Source organism: Mus caroli, chromosome 16 (genome assembly GCF_900094665.2).
Source record: "Mus caroli chromosome 16, CAROLI_EIJ_v1.1, whole genome shotgun sequence".
NCBI classification, from domain to species: Eukaryota; Metazoa; Chordata; class Mammalia; order Rodentia; family Muridae; genus Mus; species Mus caroli.
The window spans coordinates 79,479,773-79,500,981 of NC_034585.1; the positions used below are offsets into that span (position 1 = coordinate 79,479,773).

At 39.5% G+C, this 21,209-nt stretch overlaps 1 protein-coding gene across 5 annotated transcripts in view; it reads left to right on the top strand.

The window, feature by feature from the left end:
• Nucleotides 1–18,651, top strand: part of Gabpa (GA binding protein transcription factor subunit alpha) — a 26,982-nt gene extending 8,331 nt beyond the window's left edge. For 3 of the 5 annotated variants that reach the window (XM_029470382.1, XM_029470381.1, XM_029470383.1), the window contains exons 4-10: nt 827–911; nt 2,640–2,885; nt 9,212–9,406; nt 13,149–13,202; nt 13,927–14,067; nt 14,268–14,466; nt 17,434–18,651. In XM_029470382.1, coding sequence (XP_029326242.1) covers nt 827–911; nt 2,640–2,885; nt 9,212–9,406; nt 13,149–13,202; nt 13,927–14,067; nt 14,268–14,466; nt 17,434–17,662 — 1,149 coding nt within the window. In that variant the 3' untranslated portion in view covers nt 17,663–18,651. The remainder of the gene's footprint in view (nt 1–826; nt 912–2,639; nt 2,886–9,211; nt 9,407–13,148; nt 13,203–13,926; nt 14,068–14,267; nt 14,467–17,433) is intronic. The other 2 variants (XM_021184525.1, XM_021184524.2) reach the window with 1 other exon arrangement.
• The last annotated feature ends 2,558 nt before the right edge of the window (nt 18,652–21,209 follow it).

Below are 21,209 nucleotides of genomic sequence, written 5' to 3' on the forward strand. Positions count from 1 at the left end.
TGTGATTATACTGTGGCTAAATGCTTAGTAATGAGAGTGATAGGAGACTTGCATGTTCAACAGTATATATGCAGACATATCTAGACATAGGCTGCAAATGTAAAAGCCTATTCCAAGCTAGTGATTGGGTGTCAGAAGTCACAGTTACTTCTGTTCCATTAGTAAGCCAAGGTAGAAAAATGCATTCACGAGAAGGGGATTAGAGTTGCAGGGCTATGGATCTGACTACAGTAGATCCGGGAGTCAGACCATACAGCCTTTAGTTGTATTACCTTTGTGAACAGTCTTTAGAGTTAATCTTAAGTTTTAATAAGTGATATTAGTTACAAGGGAGATATGACATGGGTATGTTAGCAAACTTAGATAAATTGTCAGCCACTAATTAACATCCTTTCTTATCATTATAAACATTATGCATGATCTTGTATTTTACATGCATTTATAGAATGAAGAAATGCCTAATTGTGTTGTTTAAGGTCCCAGCAGAGATTGCATTGCTCCCATAGAAAGCTGCCACCTCAAATAGTCTTTCAGTGGCAGGGAATGGCTATAGAAGGTGTGCCTGGGACATGCGTGGCCCTGGCTGTAGTCCTCAGTATAGGAACCGAGAAGAAATGATTTGCTAGGGTTTTGCTGTCTTCCATTGCGCTCTCAATGGAGAAACTATTTTTAGTTTTAGCATACAAGTGTATGACAACTTTGATAATTAAATGCATTCTTATGATTTAATTAGTATGCCCTGAAATGGTACAATGATTTATACAAAACCATAGACAGTAATTTATTTAATGACTGAGCTAAAATAATTTTACTTACCTATGTTAAGCTGGATCCAGACCGAAGCTTATTTGATCAAGGAGTGAAAACAGATGGGACTGTACAGCTTAGTGTACAGGTAATTTCTTACCAAGGTAAGTTACTTTCATTGACTGGTATTGAAAAATTTGCTCATGTTATGCTGGTCTTTTAAAATTTGTCTGCTGAAGGTATTTAAGATGGGTGTCCAGATAACCTGTGTGACCTTCTACTTATGCTTTTGCTTAGTAGTTCTGTCTGTCAGGGTGAAGCTGGAAGTATAGGACGCTGCATGCACGGCACAGACTGCTGGGCACTGAACAGCAGCAGTAAAGGAGGAGAATCACCATAAAGAGCTATTTTTTTCACATATTTTTATTCTGCAAGAATTTCATGCTATTTTTATCATCTTCACCACCATTTCTGCCCTGAACAGTTTATCATATTTTTAATAAACACTGTATCTTACTACAATTATATACCATTGTTCTTAGGGTGTAATTTCTAAATTAATTCTGATTTATGAAATAGCTTTAAGTTTTGCATAGCTACATCTCCATTCAGACTCTTTATAGTAGTAAATCACTCACTTGAGTTTTCTTTCCTGTCTACAGGAAGCACAGTTTGCAATAACAGGGCTTGAGTGTCTTTAGGATTGGGGTCAGTGATTGGAACGTAACAAAGTCAGCAGAGTTGTAGGATAGGAAGGCAAAGGAGGAGGTGGCTCAGTCTGTTAACTGTCTATGAGTGAGCTTGAAGACCTGAGCTCAGATGCCCAGCACCCTGTAAAAAGCTGACACAATGGTGCTTACCTAGAACCGTGCGCGGTGTTGGGGAGCAGAGAAAGGAAATCCTCGGGGCTTGTTGACTGTCCAGTCAGATGAATTGGTAAGGTTCAGGTCCAGTGAAACCGCCTGACTCAAAACTCAAGGTGAGAAAGACAAGGAAGATGTCCCAATATCAAGCTGATTTTCATGTGCATGCATCCACCCATGTGCACACACACAGAACCCCACACAAATAAAGTGAAAAGAAAGCAGACAGAGCTCAGCACAGTTGTTTGTAATCTTCACACTTGAGAGGCAAAAGCAGGGGATAAAAGTGTGGTACGATCCTAAGCTCTGTAGTGGGTTTGTGGCTAGCCTGGGCTGTATGCAGTCCAGTTTATTTGTGTGAGTATGGGCAGGGGGTAGGGGAGCGGCTCATCTGAATGTTTAGAAAACCGTAGACTGTGAGGCTGCTCAATGGTTTCTGGGTTTTTAAATTCATGTCAATACTTTTTTTTATCTCACTATTATAAGTGGCACTTTTCCCATGTGGTAATTGTAGGTAAAGTTATTGCTAAAATTCACAACACTAAGTTAAAGCATTTTTACATATTCTTTACATAGGTGTTTAATTTCATTATACTTGCTTTTACTGTTTTCCTTCAATACACATTTTTATTTTTCAACTATTTCAAGATAAATTGCAGACACGATTCTCTTCTATCTCTAAACATATCAGCACCCATGTTTCCTTAAACCCAGGGCCTTAGGGTGAGCATACAGCTCAGTGCTGGAGTATTCTTTCATGTGTGTAAGGCCCTGTATGTGATCCCCAGCACTGCAGGTAAACAATACGTAAGCATTCTTTTATAAATCACATTATAATTACCAAAACCAGAAAATTGATTTGACACAGTATTATCTTTGTTGAATTGTATTTATTGGCAATAAGGATCTTTTCACGTTCTCACTATTTCAAGAACGTCACTATTTTATCTCATTTGGAAAAATAAATTTCATTTCTTTGTGACTTCAGGTTTTATTTACGTTTATACTTTTGTTTCTATCTGCTGTTAGGAATCGAGCCAAAGTTGAACATTCTTGAAATTGTTAAGACTGCGGAAACAGTCGAAGTGGTCATTGATCCAGATGCCCACCATGCAGAAGCAGAAGCGCATCTCGTTGAAGAAGCCCAGGTGATAACTCTTGATGGCACCAAGCATATCACAGCCATTTCAGATGAGACCTCGGAGCAGGTGACGAGATGGGCTGCTGCACTAGAAGGCTACAGAAAAGAGCAGGAGCGCCTTGGCATCCCCTATGGTAATGAGACAGCTGTTGTTTAGGTGCAGGAAAGGTTAAGTTAGTCATACAAAACACCACTGGGATATGATAGAACATTTTAAATGTAGACTTTATAGAAAGAATATTGATTTTTATATATTTAATTTGTTTTGAACTGTAACATACTCAGAACACATGATGAACAAATACTCTGCTGATTTCTAGGACCACAGAGAATTATTATAAGAAATTCTACCCTTAGCATGCTCACAGTGTAGTGGAAGAGAAAGAAGATAATTGAAGAGAGACGATTGTCATAAAATTTGAATTAATAGTTAATAAGTATAAGTGAATAACACAAGCAAAGCATGTCATTTGAGCCTTAAAGAAATCAAGCTGGATAGTTTGAGGAAAGCCAAATGGAGCAGAGGCTGTAGTTCACAAACTCAGTGCAAGCTTAGGCTTGTGTAGCAGACCTTTTCTCAAAACACAAACAGGCATGTCGTAGGGATCCTGGTCTGAAGAAAGAAGGGGCGGGTTTATGCTGAGAACTATGCTTCCATGAAGGTTGTTCAAACAGGAGACACTCAGATCAAGCTTAGGCTGGGATGGATGCAAGGACACTATGTGGGATCAAGAGTTCTCTCTGACACCATAGAATTGTTCTTGATTAGTGAAAGTAGTAACTGAAGAAATGACTGAGTGGAGAGAAGACAAGAGCATGTTTTTGTCGTTCGTACTATAGCAATATTGTCCACATTAGCATAGGTGGTGGTTTCCTTCGTAGTTAACAGGAAAAGACAGGTAAACAGTGATGAAGACGACAGATTGTGGACATGAGAGAGGATAGTCAAGCTTCAGTGTCTATGGCAATAGTTTTAAAACTAGTTGGTTGCAGAATCGTTACTAATGTCATGGAACAGTACTGTATGCTACGCACTGTGGTAAATTCTGGGCTAATGATACAGAAGAACTGAGCAAGCCTTCCTTAACCCTAACCTCAACGCCTTATGCTTGCAAGGCAAGCCCTTGACATCTAAAGTAGATTCATCACCATAGGCATACATTGGAAAGTATTTGAGGATGATGGCATTTTTGGTATGAGAAAGATTTGTTAAGGGAAAGTGTTGATATCACTTGACTTTGAAGTAAAGTCACAATCAGTTTTAGGACCACAAATCTTAGGCTGGAGATACAGATGCGGTATGGAGTTCATTCATATTGAAATTGTAATTTGAAACCATAAAAGCCATAGTCTTTTGAGAGAAGCAACATGGAGAAGAACACAGTATTACTAGTTCCAAGACTAACTAGAACAGGGGAAGGAAAAAGGAAATAGGAAAACCAGATGCCAGGTGTAGTGGCACACATCTTTAATCTCTGCACCCCAGTAGCAGAGGCAGAGAAATCGTTTTGAGCTCCCAGTCAGTCAAGACTGCATAGTGAGACTCTCCAAAATAAAACCCCAAACTAATGGCACAGCTGAAGACAGAAGGAAAGAACTTTACAATATCACTGCTATAGAGGGAGAGTTATAGGCAGTTAAGACTCTTGAGATGCTTCTGAGGACGTCAGGAATAGGAGTAGCATCTAGTTTGGTCATCAAAGAATTATTGTTCAACTTTGATATAAAATAGTGTTGTCTTAGATAAGCTGAATTGTAGTCAAAGTGAGAACATTCATTAGAACTTTTTGAGGCAATAGAGAAGAAAAGCATTAGGGAAATAAATGAATCAGATGGCTGATGCTCGTATTATTAGTCCCTCAGTAATAACTACTTAAGTATTTGCCCTGCATCACCTATTTTATTTAGACACTGCTTGAGTTGTATGCATTCACCAGCATCCTTTTCTAAGCAAATACTGCACTACTTTGAAGGAGACTTAGCCTTTGAGGGACTTAGGAGTCCTGAGGAGTGGTGGCCTCCTAGAACCAATTCCCCACAAATGCCAAGGGATAGCTACATGCAGTTCCTTATTGTAACAAGTAGAAATTTACTTTAGGCTTCTGGAAGCTAGTGTGGATAGTTTATTTGACCTTCGAGATAGAAAGTTAGGAATCACCTGAGAAGAAGTGCCGAGAAGTAAAGAAAGGGCCATGAAAGCTCTGAGTAATGTTCTGAGTCTTTGCTGGATTCCCACAGGCCTTCTTTAGTAGCAGAGCTTCAGGAAGTAATTCATAATGAGCATGGGCAGCAAGAGCTTTGAGACTGTGACTCAAGGTCCTACTAGGAGTGGCACTTACTTAAAAGTACATTTAAAACACTTGCGATCATCTTTGATAATATTCTGCTTTTTCTATACCTACATGGAGTTCCTTGACTAATTAATTAATTCCAAGCAACACTGAAAGAGAATTAAATAGTTACAGCTACTTAAAGTCTTTGAAATATGGGCCCACCTTGGGAAATTCCCGAAAGTTCATATTACTATGAACCAGTTTTCTATCTTGATAGCAGCTTAGATACTTCTTCACTCATATGGTTTTATGTGTGGGCATTTTTAGTATTGGCCATTAAACTAATCTGAAGATGAAATTAATAATTGTAGTTAGAAATTTACTCAGAGATGAGCTGTACAATTAAAAATTCATGTTTTTGCCAGATTCCAACATCTAAGACCATGTAGAGTCTAAAATATAAACATATTCACATACAAAAAGTATTAGAGATTGTATCTAAGGCTATCCAGTTCTATAGCTCTCTGTCTTCTCCACATTGGCCCACTCCTTTGTTTAGTCTTCTGTCACAAGTCTGATAGAAAGAAAGAAAAGCCCCTGAGAAGGCAGCTGTGCACTTGCGCTGCTGCCGTGGGCCCTGCTATCTACCGTGGGCCCTGCTCTCTGCAATGGGCCCTGCTGCCGTGGATCCCTGCTCTCTGCCGTGGGCCCTGCTCTCTAGCTGCAGCTGGGTTCTTCTTCATGGCCTTTTCTCATTACTTTGTTACCTCACCTTGGAGTGAAGGAGACTTAGCTCACTTCTCTGGACAACAGCAAGGCTTTGCTCTCATGCTGGGGACGTGCTGCTGTGTGTGGTGCCATGTGTATGGCTTGGTTTGCTTTGTTGTTTGACGTGAAGGCTTCCTATGTTGCCAGGATGGACTTGAAACGTGTCGTCCAGCCTAAGCCTTCCCAGTGCTGGATCGCAGGCATCTGGCTTCCCTCTCCAATTCACAGACTGATTTGTAACTTTGGTTTCAGTTCGTCTAGTCACTTTAGCACTGCTCATTTGTGGTAGAAGCATGAGTGTAGTGAGACAACTGTTAAGTTTCTGAGCCGAGTACTGACTTCATTTTTGTTGTTTGATTAGCTGTCTGGCATTCTAGCCCAGGGTAGCCTGTGTAGCCCAGGGTAGCCTGTGTAGCCCAGGGTAGCCTGTGTAGCCCAGGGTAGCCTATGTGGCCCAGGGTAGCCTGTATAGCCCAGGGTAGCCTGTATAGCCCAGCTTGCCTTTGTCCTCACAGTGGCCTCCTGCTCAGCCTCCTCTCACTGTCCTGGTTTTAGTTACATAGGTTTGAGTTACGTAAGAAGAGTTTCTTTCTCCTACGCCGAGTGGTCAGCTGTTGGCTTTTCTCTTTCTCACGGATATCTGGACGCCGTCTCCATGTGTCCAGAGCTGGCCTCTCGGCCCTGGTCTCTGACATCAGCTGGCTCCTCCATTACCCATTTTTATAGCTTTGGCCAGTGTTCTCTAGGCACCATGCTTTCATTCCGTTCACAGATTGTCTAGAAAGGGTTCTGAAGAAGACGCTCGACTTTACACTTCCAAACAGTATTTGTTTCCCTCTGCTCTGCTTGCTGATGGTACTGTCTGCATAGCACGTTAAAGCTCACTTTTACATTTCCTGACACCGTCCCATTAGTGTTGTAGGAAACATTCAGAGGCAACGCATTGTGACTCTTTCATCTTCTCTTTGTGCCTGGTCTTTCTCTTAGTTTGGTTATAGTGAGAAAGAATATTTTCCTTCATTGAATTTCATGCATTACTATTTATCCATTGTAACGTGTATCCTTAAACGAATAATCTCGCCATATACTAAGTGAGTACCCCTGCTGACTTGTGTCTAGAGTCAGCACATCCTGAGCAATATAATATAAATTTTGGAGAGAGGAGTTCTCGTTTTATATTGGGATCCTCTTGTACAGACACTTTTGGTCATAATTTCTCTTTACCGAATAAATTGGTTGTTGCCCAGCTTGTTGATTTTAAGAACTAGCTGAAATCTCCCCTTCATCTCTGATTTTATATCTGAATTTCTGTGTTTGCACATCTTAAAAAACGCAAACAAAACAATACTGATTTTCTGGTATTTCATTATTACTTTGAGAAAAGAGACAAAATACACATAGCCAATTCAATATACTAAACTAGTTGTCCTGGTAGTATTTAAGGAAAACAAATCAGACTGATATTTTCCCACCTTACTTGATACTAAAAGTTTCTTACAAGTTTTGTTTTTTTGTTTTTGAAAATGCTGTCTTTTTTCCACTGGTTATTTAATTTATTTTTTTACATTTCATATTCTATTACCCACCCTCCGACTTCTCCATATCCCACACCTCCTCCTCCCCCACCCTGTCTCCATGAGGATGCCCCTACCCTCCACCCCACCTGACCTCTAAACTCCCTAGGGCCTCCAGTCTCTTGACAGTTAGGTGCATCGTCTCTGAATGAACACAGACCCAGAAGTCCTCTATGTGTCTTGGGGGCTTCTTATAAGTTTTTTAAATGTAAAATGAGTTTGCTTTCTTAGATATTTTAAAGGGAGGTGTGGTTCATGGTAGCTTGGCTAGCCCAGAGCCACCTCCGTTGTTGTCAGGTAGCACTCCTGTGCTGAGTGGCTGGCTTTCTCGACTCTTGTCTGCTGCCTTATTCATTCTCATATATTACCACATCTTCATTATCCACCGTTCCATCTCTCTCCCTTTCTCTCCTGCCGTTTGCATTCCTTCCTTTGGACCCTGCATTCAGCCGCTGCTGCACTAGAAAAACTGTTCTTTCGCTGTGTTTCATCTTGGCTTGTGCTGTAGGGACGACTTCTTGGCTCTCGTCGGGCTTCCTGAGGCCATTGTGCTTCTGCATAGGTTTGGAAACCTAGAACTCCTGTAGATTTTTTTTTCCTTTCTGAGATGAGAGTTGACTGTTGGCCAAGCTGCCCTCAAGCCACTTCAATTGGGGTTACAAGAGTATGGCCACACCCAGACTCTTATAAAAACTGCTTTGTCTTCACCCGAGTGTAATAAGGAATCTGTGGTAGACCCTGGGTGTCTGTTTGGGTTTTGTAAGCATCTATGGGCTTCTGTTTTTACTCTCAGTTACTTTTTCTAATTTTCTATGTACATTCAGAGAAAATAAGCTATATTGTCATCTTCTAGACATCCTCCCTTCTCTTCTCTGTGGCTTTTAAGCCTATATATTTTTCTTTTGTCTATTTTTTTGTTATAAATTATTCCTTGACTAATTGTTACTTTTACACACATTTTCTTACAAAATAACACTCATTTATTGGGTATCTGGTCAATACTATTTAAGAAAACCATCATCTTAAAGCAAGAGTACCAGTGCCAGAATTAACCAAGCATTAAGTGCCCACAGGTAATATCTTCAATTAGATGCCAGGAATATAGTTATACAATCTTTAAATATGCTGGCAGTCTTTAATTTTCTGCTTGCAAATTTGGTTAGCTTGTAAAAATAACAGACAAAAATGAAATAATTTGAGTATGTTTTATATACATTCAACAAATGCCTATTCAAGTCACCGTGGTTGACTGAAGTCAGGTTTAGTACACAGTCCTTAGAGTTATGTACTTGATGCCACTAGGGGGACCGTTGAGTGAACAGGAAGCTAGCATGCCATATCGTGAGTGCCACCAAGGGTGAGTACACAGTGACCAGCTTGTTAGTGGAAGGGATCGGGAAAGAATGCATTGTACACAATGTGAAAAGTGAGGATGGCTCTCTAGTATACCATGTAATATTTTTCAAGGCACCAACTGTACAGTGCTACAAAATAATATTTTGAGCTTGGGCAGTGTCCTCCATTATCTCCAAGGTAATATACTTTAGCTGTCATTTGATGCACCAGAGAACAATTTTATAGTTTGTTTTTCATGACAAAATTCCAGACTAAGTGATGTAGAACCAAGTGACTCCTTGGTTCATACTTGGAGACTTGAGATTGAGAAATGGAGAAAGAATAGAGGAGAGAAGGCAGCATCAGCATGAAAGCTCTTCACAAATCAGTTTGCTTCAATTGGGAAGTCGCCTGTATGGGTTGTATATGTGTATATATGTGTGTACTGAGAAATTAACTGTAAATGTATCTAAGATGGAACCAGGCTAAAGGTCATATTTTTCTTTCTAGATCCTATACACTGGTCCACAGACCAAGTCCTGCATTGGGTGGTTTGGGTTATGAAGGAGTTCAGCATGACTGATATAGACCTCACCACACTCAACATTTCGGGAAGAGAATTATGTAGTCTCAACCAAGAAGATTTTTTTCAGCGGGTCCCTCGGGGAGAAATTCTTTGGAGTCATCTGGAGCTTCTTCGAAAATGTATAAAATTAGAGTTATTATCTATTTGCATTGTAACTAAAGCTTAATTTTATTTTTGTAACTTTGTTTTATTTTATTAATTGTTAATAAGCAGACACTTAAGCTATAGTAATTAATGTTGTCATAGGCGGTATGAGGAGTTCTTATGTATTATCTCAGCACCTATAGCAATGCCCTAGACTCTTACTCCCCCCCCCCCCCCTTTTTTGTAGTTTTTATGTGAGACTGAGGCTGTAAGATCCCTACAGATGGTTAGACATAGGGAGTATCCAATCTAAGATTCTAACCTAGGCTTACACCGCATTCCACGGTCTCTCTTGTTTGTATGTCTTTTTGAGACAGGTCTTGCTATGTGCCATGGCTAGCCTCAGCTTAGGATCCTCTTGTGCGCTTGGCTAGAACTGAAGTTGTGAAAATCTCACATGGGCCTCCACCTTTAGCCCTTCTTATACATTCTGATCATTGCCTTGTCTTTCCCTAATCCTCCCCTGCATTTCTAGAAACTTTAAGATCCTTGAATTGCAGGAGATTTCCCTCCTAGTCTCTTTATTTGTGGGATTAGGCATTTTTATATGTTTTTCCTAGTTGAATAAATAAGTTTTTTTTTGGGGGGGGGGTTGTTTTTGTTTTTTGTTTTTTTTCCAAGACAGGGTTTCTCTGTGTAGCCCTGGCTGTCCTGGAACTCACTTTGTAGACCAGGCTGGCCTCGAACTCAGAAATCCGCCTGCCTCTGCCTCCCAAGTGCTGGGATTAAAGGCGTGCACCACCACACCCGGCAATAAATAAGATTTTTAAGAGAGTTACGGAGTTCTGTAGAACTCCAGAGCAAAGCTTCTCTGAGGAAAACTTAGAAACTACCTGGCTGACCAAAAAGTTCAAATAAGTACATAAGCTGAGTCCACTCTATATTTTAACATGTTTTAAGGTGTCTGCTAAGCCATCTTAACAGCAGTCCATCCTTTCATACTGTTTTATATGTTACAATCAATGCTAGCCAGACCTCCATCATTTCCTGTTTATAAGTGGACTAGAGTCTATTCCTTTTGCTAAGACTTACGTATGGAAATGTCACAGCTTGTCCTTTGTTCTGCTATACACCTGATGAGGAAAGAAGATCTTAAACAGTAATTGGATAGATAGCATTGTTACCCAAGCTTCGTCTCTGCTGTTGAGGACGAGATGAGCTTTATTACTGCTTTCCTCTTGAGTGGACGCTCACTGGTGTTTTTTGAAGTGTCACTAAGAGACTGACTATATTCATTGGCTGTGTGGGGTTATTACCAGCTTCAGTTGTTAAATGTGAGTAAATTGAGTGTCAGAGTCTCAACTGAGTCGTTCTTGGAACTACAGCAATAGTTAGAATAGTCTCTAACGCCATGGTTTTCCCAGTCTTTCCTAGATCAACTCTTAGTTGTACCTGTCGCTTTCTAATTCACCTGGTGTTTCTCAAACTGTGAGTTACTACGAAGTTTCTTTTCCTAGTCAGGAAACAAGAGTCTTGCTCTCCTCTTTCTCTTCTGTGCAGTAGACTGGGTTTCCTCAGAGAAGCTTTCCTCTAGAGTTTTCCAGCCTCTATTAATAGCTCATAGAATTGCTTGCCTGCCCAGCATGAGTCCCTGCTCTGCTCCAGTAAGGAAGTGGTTTGGTTTTAGAATCTAAGGTCCAGTTCTGCATTTATAGAGTGGACGTGATCTGCAAGGTGTTTTCTAAAAGAGTTCCTATTGTTCCCAAGTCTTCTCAGAACAGGGTTCTGAGAGCAGAACGTCTGTGGCATAGCTCTGAACAGTGCTGTTTCCGAGGACAGGACTGTTACGGAGAAGCCTGTCTGCCGCTTTGTCGGCCTTAGTAATCTCTGGTGAACCTGTCTGGACAGTGAGAATTCTTTTTGTACCTTGATTGATTATCACTTGGCCCCTGCATGCAGAGCCTAAGTTAAAATTTCTGTCAGCTTTTATTATATTTGGGGAAGATAGATAAGAAGTGTTCCAGGCATACAAATTCTTCAGCATGCTGTTGATGTGAACATCTGTCTGTCAGCAAAGAACAAAGTCTTCAGGGAAAAGGACTGGTTGTGCTTCATACCCCTAGGGCTCCATGTTCCTCAGGACCTTGCTTTTAGGCATTATCTTTCTTCTCTCATGCATGGCCAAGGTTTGGGGCACTGTAGAGGAAGTTTGGTATTCAGGATTCCTATATTTTCTTAGATTACTTATTACTTCCTGTGTTCTGCTTTCTGCCTTGAGAGTCCCGAGAACCACACCAAACTCACGTCTCTGAGAATCAAGGGTTTGGAGCTGAGTTTATAGGTAGCCAGGGTCTGGGCTGTCTAGTGAATGGTTCCTTTCTAATTTGTCACCTTTAAGCTGCTTATATTCATGTAGTGGCAGAATGCTTTTAGTTTTTTGTTTTTTAAAGATTTTATTTATTTATTTTATGCGTATGAGTACATCACCATTGCTCCCTTCAGACACACCAGAAGGAGGAGTCAGACCTCATTACAGATGGTTGTGAGCCACCATGTGGTTGCTGGGAATTGAACTCAGGACTTCTGGAAGAGCAGTCAGTGCTCTTAACCGCTGAGCCATCTCTCCAGCCCCATACTTTCAGTTTTAATAGCACTTTTCATCAATGAGACTTTAAGAATTACTGAGAAAAAAAAACAAAACGAAGCTTTTAGCCAGGTGGTGATGATGCCCACTCTTAATCCCAGCGCTTGGAAGGTGGAAGCAGGTGGATCTCTTATGACTTTGAGCCAGTCTGGTCTATAAAGCAAGTTCCAGACAGCCTGGGCTACACAGAGAAGCCCTATCTTGAAAAACAAAACAAAAAACTCCCAGAGCTTTTAAGAGAACAGTTCTGAGTAGAATGTTCAGAACTAGAGGTCTAAATAAAACATAAAAAGCCTCAGTTTACTGAAAAGTTAACTTTGTAGTGTGCTTCTTAAAAACATTTTTCATTCAGATTCATAATGGTCTTGTGAGGTGTGTGAGATCTCATTCAGATGTCAAGAATTAATACCCAGGGTTTGACATTTTGCCTAAGTGGTAGTGATTGCTAAGCTCTAAACCCGTAATCTCTCTGAGGCTAGTCTCAAATAATTAAGCCCTCAAACTTAAGAGACCCAAAGAAATTTCTGTCTGGTAGGTTTCAGACTTCATCTTACTTAGTCTCCCACTCTCCTCAGCTCTTGCATCTCAAAACTGAACCCAGGCAGGACTCCCTTAGAGTCTTCTTGGAGTCCCAGTCTTATGACCCACCCAGTCCGAGGGTGATGACCGACAGGTTCAGTTTCAATATAGACTAGTTGTCTGAAGTGCTGGAAACTGGGATATTTAATATGTGAAGGAGTTAACAATGGCATTTGGTCTGGGAAGACCAAATAGATACTTACTGAAGGCTTTTGTAGAAGATTCTTTTCAGGTCTGTTAGTCAGGGTTCCCTAAGGAACAGAGCTAACAGAATGAACAAGTATATGGCTGGAACAAAAGTCCTCCATTGAGAGCAGTATTTTAAAGATGACTAATCAACCTGTAGCACTTAGGACAGCTGAGATTTTAACTTTAGGAGTATTAGCGTACTAAGTTTCAGTTGTTGAATATATATCTTATTTATTTATTTATTTTACTGGTTTTGTTTTTAACCATGGAGCTTTTTTTAAAGGCTGTCTTTGCTAAATTCATTTTTACTGTGTTGGGAATGTATTTTCAGTTTCAAATGAAAATGAATTTTTTGTGTTCTTCAGATGTTTTGGCAAGCCAAGAGCAACAGATGAATGAGATAGTTACAATTGACCAGCGTGAGTATTCATTCCTGTAGAATAAGAAATGTTTCTTATTAGATAACTTCAAGTTAAAGCTTTCAACATAATTTTCTGACTACAGAGGGCGGAAGCAGCTGAACCAAGTGTAGGCTTTGCTTGCCCTGTTCCTCTCTCGCTAAACTGAGAACTGATTACCCTCAACTCTTCTTTCAGGATTTGATTTCTACAAACTGTACCACCTTAAGTGCTACAGAGCCATGGTTGTGTACGTGCTTGAAGCTTGTTATATGAATCTTTGATCAGCTGAGTTATTGATCACTCGATAGACTTAGCTTTGATGATACTTGCAACTCTGTTTCATTCATTTTGACTGCTGAGTAGCATGTGCTGCAAATTTCACCAGATTTAAGATGGTATTAACAATTTCTATTCTACCCTTCCATTTCCAATGAGCCCCAGCCTTTCTCACCGGCCTTGTAAACTTCTTATAGTCTTAAAGACAAGTGTGAGTTCTCAATAGTTTAAATTTTCATACTGTTTAAACCATTTTTTATAAACAAGTGTATTGTAGCTTTCTGATAATGAATATTTGCCATTTTAAGTTGCTACTTTGGAATAGGAAAACTAGCTGTCTGTAAGCTAAGCTTCAACAAATTGAAGTCTTAACATAATCACAGGAACGTCAGTTTTATTGATTGCATTTATTTTTACTTTCTGTATTAGAAGAAAAATATATTTTTCTTTTTTCCTTTTCTTTTAGCTGTGCAGATTATTCCAGCCTCAGTGCCTCCCGCTACACCGACTACGATTAAAGTTATAAACAGCAGTGCAAAGGCAGCTAAAGTGCAACGGTCCCCAAGGATTTCAGGAGAAGACAGAAGTTCACCGGGGAACAGAACAGGTACTTTTGCATGAACTGGTGTTAGTAAACTTGTCGATTTAGATATATTCTAAGTTGGACTGATTCTCTGGCAGTGTTAAGCTAATATTTATAAACTGAGAAGTTTGTTTTTTGCTTTGGTTGAGGTTGGACCAGAGGGCTTGTGCACTGCCTTTACCTGTGTTAGCTTCTAACATGACCTATGCTTATTCTGCTTACGGATCTAGGAAACAATGGTCAGATCCAACTATGGCAGTTTTTGCTAGAACTTCTTACTNACAAGGATGCTCGAGACTGTATTTCTTGGGTTGGTGATGAAGGTGAATTTAAGCTAAATCAGCCTGAGTTGGTTGCGCAGAAATGGGGACAACGTAAGAACAAGCCTACCATGAACTATGAGAAACTTAGCCGTGCATTACGGTAAGAATTTGTTTTTTGTTTTCTAATATCAGACTTCTCTAAAAATGTAGCTTCTTATTCTTGATATAAACCTGGTAGTGAATGAAAGTAAACTACTTTATCTTAGATTGTGTGCATCCCTGCATGCATGTGTGAGCGTGTGCACGCGTGTCAGTGTTGGTTGCTGAGATGGCTCAGTGAATAAAGGTTTTCACCCCAGAGCCTGCTGCCCAGCGGAATTCTCTTCTCTGAACCCACATGGTAGGAGATTAGCCAGCTTCGGGTTCACACACACACACACACACACACACACCCAGAGGAAATACAGAGAGCATGAATGTACAAGATTTATTTTAAAGATTTATTTATTCTTATTTATGTGAGTACACTGTAGCTGTGTTCAGACACAAACCCAGAAGAGTGCTTCCCATTAGAGATGGTTGTGAGCCACCATGTGGTTGCTGGGAATTGAACTCAGGACCTCTGGAAGAGCAAGCAGCCAGTTATACTAACCTCTGTGCCATCTCTCCAGCCCCTTTTAAAAAGTTTTTTTAAGCTAAATGTTTTATGCATTATATTAAAAATTACTTAAGAGTTTTTCTTACAGCCGGGCGTGGTGGCGCACGCCTTTAATCCCAGCACTTGGGAGGCAGAGGCAGGCGGATTTCTGAGTTCGAGGCCAGCCTGGTCTACAAAGTGAGTTCCAGGACAGCCAGGGCTATACAGAGAAACCCTGTCTCGAAAAACCAAAAAAAAAAAAAGAGTTTTTCTTACAATTTTGAGGTGCATAGACCTTTATAAAAAGGTTGTTATAAGATTGTTTGTTTAAAGTGATTTAAAAGTATATCATTTTTGTTCAAAACCAATCTTCTTATTAATCTTAAATATTTTTTTAGTTTGCATTACAAAGATGCTATTTACATATTGAATATATATTAAATTCACGAATTCCTGTTTTGGCAATTACATTTACAGTTTTATCATTCTACGTCTGCCTAAATCTGAATATCCAAAGATTTCCCCTAGTTCACTTTGGATAATCTTAAGTGGAAAGACCTCTACTCCCGAGTGTTGGTGAGGCTATGGGAGTGCTTTTGCACTGTGGCCAGGGGTGTGCCATGCAGGATTCTGTCCAGGGTGGACTGCAATTTGTGCCCTGCTAAGTTACCAAGCAACTTTTCTTAGTAGACCACAAGCAGACACGTCTGAATGTCCATACAGAGCATCCTAAATCAGAAACCATCCCTGTATCCATCAGCAAACAAACAAGTGAAGCAGTTGTGATGTACTCAAGTATCAAAGAGGAACTGCTGCCTCAGATGACAGTACTGAGTCCAGAAGAGGTCTGCGTCCAGTGGACTGTGTGGTCACTGTAGAACATAGCTATAGCCTATGAGTGTGTTCACTCAGGATAGGAGGGGCTGGGTTCAAAGGACTGTATGGTAGGTAACTGTAGAATAGAACATGTGAATGTGGTCACTTAGGATAGTGTGATAAAATAGGAAAAGCAAACTACAGCATCTATGTATGTTCCTTTAAGGAAAAAATACAGAGAAAAGCAGTGGAGTTCCTGCCTTGAAGCAAGCTTGTGTTTATACTTTTAGACTAAGGATGCTTGGTAAAGGACTTAGTGCTCAGTTATTGGCAGTCTGTTCTTAGACCTGAGTGAGAACTAAATGGTGAATTGGCATTTCTAATGTTAACGTTTGTGTTTCTTCTATCTATATGGTAGAGCTCAAAATGTAAGAGGTTTTAAAAACTAGTTTCACAAAGGTAAGTGAGGACATCATGTAACACCATAGGGGGAGAACAGATGCGGCTCCTGCTTCTGTATGGTATCATGTGATGTGTGCTCCAGACCGAAGAAAGGAAGTATTAGACATGGTGAAGGGAGTGTGTGTGTGTGTGTGTGTGTGTGTGTGTGTGTGTGTGCGTGCGTGCGTGCGTGCGTGCGTGCGCGCGCGCTTTTTTCTTTTACCGAGAAATGACGATTACACCAGTCCTAATTACATTCTAGAAATATGAAACCACTCTTTTTTCCTTTTCCCAAGTGTCTATTTTATCATAAACTTGTATTTTTAAACTGCATGACAAGTAGTTTAGTGGTTAGTCAATTCAAATTTTCTGTTGATGTGAAGTCTGATGTACAAAGGTAGCTATAAACTCCGCGGCTTCTGCCTCCATAGAGAGTGTAGTCAAGTAGCCCTCTGAGTAGACTCCGAGTCCGCTCTGCAATGGCAATGTCTTCATGATGCCCTTTGCCTCTTTTCCTGGAGCCTGTTTCTTCTGACCTTAGAGTTATTCTTTTGGGATCCCTCATGGTTTGGAGAATTTCTCCAAAATGTGGCAAGCCTTTATATAATACATGGAAGATGAAGGTATTTCTTTATTGTATTAAATATATCATATTAGATTTTATATAAAACAAAAGTGGACTTCACAACCAACCACCTGTAGCTTTTTGTTATCTGGATTCTTGTTAACATAGCTTATATTTTATAGAGAGTTAACTGTGGCAGTCATTGTAAGCTAAGCACTTTATAAAGATTATCCCTCTATTCAACAATTCTATGAGGGTAAGTACTGTTTTAACCTCATTTTCTAGATGAGGAATAAAGGATTAAAGGAACTAGGATGGATGGTCCAGTGGTCACGAGGCCTTGCGGTGTGTCTCTGACTTTCCAAGGTGCTTTTGTTTGTCTTCTCTTTAGTATGTTCTCTGTTGGTTTCTAAAGCAATGTTATCAGAGTTGTTAAAAATGTATTGTGAAAATTTCATATATAAGGTTTGGGAGTAACGAGGTCTGAAGTTTTGGTAAGTAATGTTCTAGAGTTTGGTTTGTAATGTGAAGTACTCTGTGACGTCAATGTTAACTGCTGTAGTGGATACAGAACTCTGCTAGGTTTCTGTTTGCAGAAAAGTCTAAAAAGTAGGGAGTACAAACTCTTCATCTTTTACGAGGTCCTGATGTGGTTTCTCTTTTTAAAGGTATTATTATGATGGGGACATGATTTGTAAAGTTCAAGGCAAGAGATTTGTGTACAAATTTGTTTGTGACTTGAAGACTCTTATTGGATACAGTGCAGCAGAACTGAACCGCCTGGTCATAGAGTGTGAACAGAAGAAACTGGCACGGATGCAGCTGCATGGGATTGCCCAGCCAGTCACGGCAGTAGCCCTGGCAGCCACCTCTCTACAGGCAGACAAAGAGATTTGAGACCTGGGACCTCCTGGGGAGTCTCAAGGCTTTTCTTAAATATTTAGAGCAAGCTTTGCTCTAACCTTTATTACTGAATTTGAATTGTATTTCTAGAGTGTACAATCTGATGCATGATTTTTTTATAAATATTTCATACTCTTGTGAATTTGGATCTTTTTACGTTGAGCATATATTTTAGAATATGTTAAAGGATCACCACGATGCCTGCGATGTGAGAGCAGGTTCATCGGGGGTAGTTTGCTAACAGTCAGGAAAGCTAAACTGGTCAGTATTAATGTCTAGCCCTACCAAAAAATAGCCAGTAGCGTCTGAAGATGAAAGGAGGGAAGCATTTCCAGGAAACAGCCTGGTGTAGCCACTGGGGGCGTGAAGCTGTTTCCTCTCCGCTGCTTTACACAGAGCCTGAAAAAGGAAATTCTCAGCTAAAGCATGTGTGCCTGTTTCATCTAATCAAGCAGAGCTAAACAGTCCTATCAAATACAATTACATTGGTAATTACTAAACTATCAGGTTATTAATTTATATATTTACAAGAAAAAAGGCAGTTAACTGGCAAAAGAAAGTGTTGGATGAGGCCCAGGTCTAAAGCTGGCTTAACTCAAACCACTATTAATGGTTTTCTGTATAGATTATTCATTATGTCAAGCCAAGGACTTAAATTATTTTGAGAGAGGCATTTAATTCTAATAAACCAGCTATTGTAAAAATTCCAAAATGATATCATTCTTTCTCTCAGATTTTAAAAAGTATACCTCAGAAAGAAAAAAATGGTTTAGCTTTTACTTCCTCTTTTTTAAAAATTAATCTGTAGTGCCAGATTATTATGCAACACCGTTTATATATTCCCTTCTGTGTTTCTGATAATGAAGACTTTAGATCAGGCGACGTGTTTAACGTTTGAAGTAAGTTCCTTGTGAGTAGTTATGAAAGGGTTCGACTGGGCTCTGTAGGCGATCTTCTTTAAATAAAGTTTCCCACTTGTTTCATTTTTTTTCTTTTGAATATTGCATATATGACTCAAAAAATACTGTACACATGACTAGCTAACCATTTCTACATATATGAAGACAGATATTCAAGGGGAGATTAATATTTCTAAAATTTTTAAATAAGTCTTATATGAAATGCCTTACTGCTTGCTAACACTAAGAAGAAATGGCTAAAAAAAATTTTTCTGCGTTTATTTTAAAGTATTATCATGCTATGAGAGGTTAGCATATAGTTTTCATAACAGAAAGGAGTTCCTCAGGACAGGATAAAGGCTACTTTATATACACCTCTCTCATTTGGTTTTCTTTCAGTTCATTCCCCAAATTGGCTTTAGAAAGAGTTTGAGGAGAGAAAGCGCATGCAATGCAGCCTGGTGGTGCAGCCAGGACTGAGTGTTAGGGAGAAGACAGAGGGTTGCTTACCTCCGACATCATGACTTCCAGTGCTGGGCTGTCAGACTTCAACAAGGGTTGCTAGTTTCTTTATATTAAGTCCTGTAAGATTATACAGTAAATAGTTAAAAAGCGTAAAATCCTATTTTTTTATATTTGCTCTTTGTTTTTATAAACAACAGTAGGCAGGCAAATTATTAGTACAGTTTGGTCACCATGAATTGAGAGAGTAGAGTATAAGAATAATCTCTAGGCCCTGACTTCAGACAACAAATAGGCCTGGGGGCCGTAAGTCACTGCTTCAGAACAGGGCATTGCCGCAGTACATCAGAGCTTGAGAAGTCAGACTTACAGTGTGTTGGAGACATTATGTTAAAGCTTTAGCCAAGAGGACAGACTTTGTGTATCATTCGGAGAAATGTGTTTTTAAGCAAAGGAACATTTATATTTGTTCTAGGTCCCTACAATTAAACATTTCCAAATCCTTAACAAAACAAAACAAAACACAATAAAGGTGTTCTGTAGCTTTGCTTCCTTTGGAAGCTGGTGGGTTAGTTGTGATTTGAGCACAGTTCTCAGACCTTAGGTGGTGGTTCTCTACGCCTCCTGCATCCTCCATGCTATGCTCTGCTCCCCACACAGGAAGGAGAAGGCTCTCCTGACCTAAGCTCTCTCACTCTGGCTCCACTGAGAGCTCAAAGATGTGTTGTTCTTATTGAGGCCCCAGTTTGCTATCATCTATTAAAATAACTCATGTTATAAAAGAATGTTGATTCATGGTAATCCTTGCTCAGTTTTGTCGTGCGTTTTTCATAGAACCTAAGATAAGGTTAAAAAGAAGAGAAAATGGCCTGACCACCTTTTGTACCTTATAAGTTCAAGAATAATGAAATGTTCCAGTTGTTAGAAAGCGAGTTTTCCATGTGATGTTTGCATTGAGGTCATTTTATACCTGTGCTAGCCTGAGGTCTGAGCTAGCCTGAGGTCTGAGCATTGGTGCTGGCATTGGAAGGTGCAGCCAGTTAGGCAGAAGTGCTGGCTGTGGCTGAGCTCCTCATGATGAGTTAGCCAACTGCATTCGTTTTAGTGTTGATCCATGTAAATAAAGTAGGAAAAATTATTCAGTTTTTCTCCCCAGATAAACAGTGATGCTGAAGTATGGTTATTTCTTTTAAAGAGTGTACCTCCAAGTATTTTTGGCAAGTTCTGTCATTTTCTGCATTTGCCATTTATGCTACTGCCTTTTATAAAGAACTAGTGTATCCTTGAAATAGCACAAAAATGTTTTAAAATTTATAATTGCAAAACAAACCTGTGACTGACTTAATGTCTTCAGATCTAAAGGCTATTAAAAAAAAATGTTGATATTCAATATTTCACTTACTCCCAAGAAAAAATACTCTTGAGTCTTTTGTAGAAGGGAGGAGAATTTTTGCATACATTTTTACTCTTTAAATAAAGACACTTATACTATCATAATAACAATTATGTATTTCTTTGTTTTTTTGTAATTTTACATAAAACAGTTATTTTCTATTTTTACTCAGATAAATATTTGTGCATAAAATGTAAAAATAGTAAATGAGAAAAATTATTATACAATAAATTCTTATGTTGAAAATTTTTTGGTTTTTGTTTTCTTCTGGAAAAAAATTCAGAGTCCTGGGATCTACTTCTAATGAATGTACATATGATTTCTCTGCATTTCCTTTCATGACTTAAAAAGCTATCAAAGTAGTGATTCCCCAAAGTATCTCTCTGTCTCTGTTTCTCTGTCTCTCTCTGTCTCTCTCTCTCTCTCTGTCTCTGTCTCTCTCTCTCTCTCACACACACACACACACACACGAAATAAAAATGTAGTTGGGGAGAACTGATTCTACTGGATTGTGAGTGGTGGGTATGAAAGTCGCATATTCTCATCCCAGAACTAGGGGTTAAGAATAATAGCAGGTAAGCCAGTAAGGGTGAACACCGAGAGATGGCTCGGTGGTTAAAAGCACTTACTGCTTTTGCAAAGGATCCAAGTTTGGTAAGTCCAAGGGATTTATATAGCTTCTTCCTGGCCTCTACAGATACCTATATGCACATGCAAACACCCACAGACAGAAACTCTTAAAAATAATAACTATTAAGCTATTATATTTAACTTTTTTTTTTTTTTT